The 5,813-nt window shown below is 51.6% G+C and overlaps 2 protein-coding genes across 2 annotated transcripts; both read left to right on the top strand.

The window, feature by feature from the left end:
- Positions 1–1,904: 1,904 nt before the first annotated feature.
- PUNSTDRAFT_31133 (uncharacterized protein) lies at positions 1,905–2,474 on the top strand (the record flags this gene model as incomplete). The annotated part of the gene is made up of 2 exons (XM_007386284.1): positions 1,905–2,057; positions 2,181–2,474. Coding segments are annotated over 2 exons (447 nt in total), but the record flags the coding sequence as incomplete, so codon positions are not given.
- Positions 2,475–5,109: 2,635 nt separating this feature from the next.
- On the top strand, positions 5,110–5,725 carry PUNSTDRAFT_31527 (uncharacterized protein; the record flags this gene model as incomplete). Its single annotated transcript, XM_007386283.1, has 3 exons — positions 5,110–5,284; positions 5,333–5,559; positions 5,618–5,725. Coding segments are annotated over 3 exons (510 nt in total), but the record flags the coding sequence as incomplete, so codon positions are not given.
- Between the last annotated feature and the right edge of the window lie 88 nt (positions 5,726–5,813).

The following is a 5,813-nucleotide window of genomic DNA, read 5'->3' as shown; positions in this document are numbered from 1 at the left end:
ATTTCTATTCTGCAGCCTCTCTGTTATGTAGTAGTATAAAATCTAAGTAGAATAGACCAAGCATGTACCTTAAACGGGCCCAGGAAAGTTTGACCATATTGGGAAAGGGATTACTAAGCGGTGCCCAATCTTAGTCAGCACATGACAAATCATGACTCGGCTGAGTCAGAAGCTGACTCAGCACTGCTAGGATTACTAATATGACTCAGAAAGCTGGCCTAGCTAAGGAGTATAAAATGTAGCCGAATCGGCATGAATGAGCAATCAATCAGTTTCCCCCCGAAAGTACTCAGCAGTCGTCTGCTAAACTCTCTCTCTGTCAGGACTCGAGTGCCTGGACAGCTTCCCTATCGACTCTCTATCGACGCTATCGACTCTGCACAGCCACCGTAGGCTGTTCGAAACCGTTTCCCACGCTCTATCGCCTCCGCCACCAAAGGAACAACTGATCCCTCCCTTTATTTTTTTCCAGGAACTTCGACGCACGGCGCGTCGTACAACACATCAACACAAGACCCCTCAAGCCTCTCATACAGGCTAACCGTCTTCTTACCTTTTTAGGTATCACCGACGAGCTCACAAAGCTTGTCCCATCAAATTCAAGTCAGGTTTATTAACCGACGGCCAACTGAGCAATCCCCGACTTAGATAGCCCGGGACCTCAGGGAAGTTTGCTGCAAGAAGAAGCTGAAGAATCGGTGGTATACTCCTATCACCTCAAGAATTCCCCTCGCCTCTTCGACACAGCCACACACACACAAAACTTCCGTCCGCGACAACGCTTCTCGTGGCAACTTTGCGGCAGTAATGTAACGTCTGCGTTTAGCATTGTGATGCCTGATACCTGACACCTGAATTATCAAGCTTGCAGGGAGAGCACTAGGTAGAATAATGAACGCAAGATATTGGTACGAGGATGCAACCCTGGTCCATTACTTCAGCGCAATCACAGATCTTCTTACAATGTTGGGCAGAAAGTGTGCATAGCTTCGCGATGCACGGGAAGGTTCAATCTCTGGGCGAAGTACTCTTGTACGAAGACGGCCGGAGTGATTATGGTTTGTCTCTCACGTCCTCTAGTCGCCATGTTGGTACAATAGCATAATGAATCACCGGTCTATTACCTCTCTTCTGCAATTTCACATCCCCGCGCATCCCTGCAATGCACGGGTATGTGCAATTGCTCACGGCGCAGCGCGGTAGCATCGAGCGCGGCAAGTGTGGTGTGGATCTTCATGTAAGTAGCATCAAACACATTTTGCGGAAGTATGCCGATATGCAATGTAGTGCCCATATTAGACACTGTGCATTCCAATTCATCGATGGACGTATCGAGTTCGTCAGATGTAAGTACAATTAGCCGTTCAAAATGCCCTCCGTGTGGTGCCCTAGAATCTGGGATTATTCGCATTAGACTTCCTGTTTCGTACCAAATGCGCACCGGGAAAGTGTTCGACATACGCCTTAGTCGGTATCAGTGACACAAGCACACACTATGATACTCACAATGCGTACCAGGGAGTTCAATATGTTGGAGGATTAGATTAAGAGTCGGCTGCCGCCGCCTCGCACTCACATGGCTCCCCCCACAATATCCTATCATCCTATGTACTCACTACTTCTCGCATGTACGTCGCGCCTTGCGCGTTTGCAGTAGAGGCCCCCAAAGCTATTCTCCCTCTCTCGCTCGTGTCGCTTGCGCCTCACACACTGACACAAACGCGCCATATCACCGACAGTCCTTACTCGGCGATCCCTGGCCCTGTTGTCTCGCGCTTGTATCCCGCACCCCGTAACTTGACGATCCGAACTCGAACCCGACGAACGAACCCGCGTAACTCGAAGAACCCGACGAAACCCGTAACCCATACCCGCACGCCTGCACCCGACGCTCCCGCACCGACATGACCAACGATGGACGCACCTATTCGAGTCTCAACGAGACGAACTACGCCGAATGGTGTATGTTCACCGAGGCGAACCTGACCCGCAAGGGCCCATGGGAATACGCCAACGGCGACGAGCCCATACCGATAGATAGCGCGAACTCGAAGGCCGTCAAAGCCTGGAAGAAGAAAAACGCCGAAGCGCGCGCCGAGATCATTTTGCGCGTCGAAGCTTCACAGCTCGCCCACTGCCGTGCCGAGACCGCCGCCGAGGTTTGGACGAACCTCCGCAAGGTCCACCAGACCGAAGGCTTCGCCTCCTGCCTCGCTCTGCGCCGGCACTTCTGGGGGATGACGAAGAAACCCGACCAGATCATCGCCAACTGGATCGCCGACGTCCGCTCCATCGCCTTCCGCCTCGAGGAAGCCAGAGCCAATGTTGACGATGAAGACATCATCCTGGTCCTCACCATGGGTCTCCCTGCCTCCTACCAGTCCTTCATTTGCTCCCTCGACGCCACCGACGCTTCCCACCTTACCCTCTCGTACGTCATCGACCATCTCCTCAACGAGGAAACCCGCCAGACCGCCGCCTTCACTGCGAAAACTCCCACTCCCGCTATCCCCGAAAATCTCGCATTGGCTGTCACGAAGCGTAGTGTGGCGCTAACGTTAGGAGCGGCGTTGCCACCCGATTTGCAGGAATGCAAATTGTTGGACTTAGCAAAATCTTCGCGAGCATGGAATGGCTTATCACGTGATCGTTTCCGGAGGTTTATTACGTTAGGCACCTTCTCGTCTCTCCATCACCCTCAGCTTATCGTACACAAATCCAGGTTCCCAGCAGGTCACCAGCGAGATACGGGGGCGGTAAGAATTACGTTGCATTGGGTTTTACCGACAGATGGTCTGAGCTTCACTATTTAGGTATGGACATGCAACCCGCGGGCATTAACATTGGGGGGCCCCAGATGCCGCCGTTGAGTGACAATACGGGTGCACTTGTATTGACATATCATGATCGTACCAGATTGATGCTGAATGACTGTGTTCTGGTAGCCCCTACTCCATCGAATCATGGATATGTATACCAGGCCTTGGTGTCGGAGAATGCACGGCTGAAGAAGGAGAATTCTCGCTTGCGTGGGAGGGTCAAAGCTTTGCTGGCTGTTTTGAAGAATTGGGACAGGAACATGGCGTTGAAGATCCGGTACCTGTAACCACTAGGCCTTCTCGTTATAGCCTGCAAACCCATACCAGTGCTAGGATGTCATTCCTGATACGAAGAGACATTGGCCAGACATTGGGGCAAAGGCAGAGTTATTTCCATGGGTTCGAACATCCTTTTCCCTTGTGTGCAATTGTATCGTACTCCAGACAGGTCGAGCAGGCTAGTGCTATCAACGGGGTCGTTGATACGATGGGCTAAAAGCGTGAGAATACCATTTCGTTGACGCCCTCGTGACCCTTCAACGTCTCCACCTCTTGCGATGCTTGCGCCCTCTCAATACGCTACTTTGGTGTACCCTTTTGTTGCCATCGTGTACTTGGGCTTCTGATTAGCTTGATTGAGTGCTTATTGGGTGAGTTTGCGAGCGGTATGTGTGGTGCTCATCCACTGAATTGCAGTGTCTGCAGTTGCCTTGCGATCCTGCAACATTTTCGAAAGCGCACGAAGTCAAGCTCGGCCACGTCAGTGACGTCGTCGAGGTGATCTTTTGTTGTGCCGTATCCCCGTGTCTATCCGGTCCTTTTCCGGTGAGTTCCAGCGTTGAATGGATGGCTATACGTGCGTTGCTTACCATAAGAGCTGTAGTCTCTCCGATTGCCGCGCGCTCTCCTGCGATCCTGCAACATTTTCGAAAGTGCACGAAGTCAAGCTCGGCCACGTCAGTGACATCGTCGAGGTGACCTTTTGTCTCGCCGTATCCCCGTGTCTATCCGGTCCTTTTCCGGTAAGTTCCAGCGTCGAATGAATGGCTATACGTGCGTTGCTTACCATAAGAGCTGTAGTCTCTCCGATTGCCGCGCGCTCTCCTGCGATCCTGCAACATTTTCGAAAGTGCACGAAGTCAAGCTCGGCCACGTCAGTGACGTCGTCGAGGTGACCTTTTGTTGCGCCGTATCCCCGTGTCTATCCGGTCCTTTTCCGGTAAGTTCCAGCGTTGAATGAATGGCTATACGTGCGTTGCTTACCATAAGATCTGTAGTCTCTCCGATTGCCGCGCGCTCTCCTGCGATCCTGCAGGATTATCGCAAGCGAACAAAGTTGAGCTCGGCCACGTCGTTGAGGTGACCTTTTGTTGCACGGTATACGCAATATTAGCTTCGCACTGGAGTTCCGTGCTCTGGATTCAGGTCTGGGGAGGAGCCCGTTTACCGCGCAGACACAGTTTTGGAGGTTTCGGGTTCATCGCTAGGCAAGACTGCCGACAAAAACGGACACGGTGATTGGTATTGGACGAGATGAGTGTCGGCAGCGTCTCTCATCGATGCGTCGGATCATGGGAGATTGTTGACGTCCTACGCTTTCCGTGTTCGCAAGGGAACGACAATTTCAAGGTACTCGATGAACTTTGCTCGCCGTCTATCACACTTGCTGTGCTGGATGATTACGAATGGATCTTTTTGCTGCTATCGTCATTGTTTCCTGCATGTGTTGAATCAGGCATTAAATTTACCTCATTATAATATGATATGGATAGTTGACGTAACCCATACATGTACCATAATGTCAAACAAGTATTATGTATTTCCAAGTCATTCGACGAGCCGCTAAGCGTTAACCTTCACCGTACAAAGTGCGACAATGCCTGGAGGAATCCCTCGCTCTTTCCTACGCTCAAGAGCTCGCGAACGAAGTGGCAAGAATATTGTCGAGGGGCCTCGCGTGCCCAGAAGAGTTCAAAGAGCCGACCGTGATCAACTACCTGCCGTGGCGCATCTGCCCAAGAGACGAACTCTGATACAAACGAGTTTCTTTGGTCGATCTTCATCAGGAGGGTTGGCGTACGAGGAACTCATTCCGGAATGCACGCCATGCAACAATTCTGGCGACCCGAGCCGTGATGGAGAGCCATCAACCTCTGCAGGTCTGGCCGCTGCAGGCCCATCACCATTTTCTACTCCTCGCTCGACTCGTTTTGCGTCTCCTCTTCATTTTCCAGACGAGGAATATCAAGAAGGATTGAGCGCGGAACGACAGAAAGCGCAGTACGCGCGGAAGAAAGCGAATCAATGGCGCACATGGCAGACCGTCACCATCCCCGAGTTGATCATGCCCTACATGGACCTATTATCCTCCACCTCACATCTTACGACACCATACCCCGCATCGCCAACGTGCAGTTGCAATATGCATAACAAGGATCTTGAAGTGTTGGCCGTGTACCAAGATCGTATGTGGTCTCTCTTATAATCCGTTCTCGGGCCTAACATACAATCAGGCTTGGAACGCATTACTATCCGGGTATGCAGCTGCACCTCTTCTGCTCGCCAACTACTTGCTCGTGGTCTATTTCCATGTGCACCTCTTGAACCGTCAGTCGCCTTTGACCTCAATATGCTGGAAATGGTTGCAACACTGTTTCTTTACATTGCTCCAAATGTGACCGCATGGACGGCGACATTGGAAACACTCTTGGGGGCAAGGGGTCACAAGTTGGAGACACGGGTGAGTTCATATCCAATCTATTTTAGGTGGAGCCTGGTTCTGAGGAGCCAAATTACAGCATTCTTTGCGACGGCGGTTCGGAAATGCCCTCAATTGGTATTCATACATGCGGGATCGGGTGCAAGCGCGTGTCGCGGAAGAAGTTGAAAAGGCTCGGCGTGCAGTTATCTGGAAAGATGGTCTGATTCGTGAGTGCCTGCCTCTGCCATATAGTCTGGTTCTTATGTTCGCAAAGACGTACTAGAGAGCACTCC

The sequence above is a fragment of the Punctularia strigosozonata genome (assembly GCF_000264995.1).
Source record: "Punctularia strigosozonata HHB-11173 SS5 unplaced genomic scaffold PUNSTscaffold_10, whole genome shotgun sequence".
NCBI lineage: Eukaryota > Fungi > Basidiomycota > Agaricomycetes > Corticiales > Punctulariaceae > Punctularia > Punctularia strigosozonata.
Note: the sequence above shows the minus strand (reverse complement) of the source record. Positions and strands in the feature narration are given on the sequence as shown.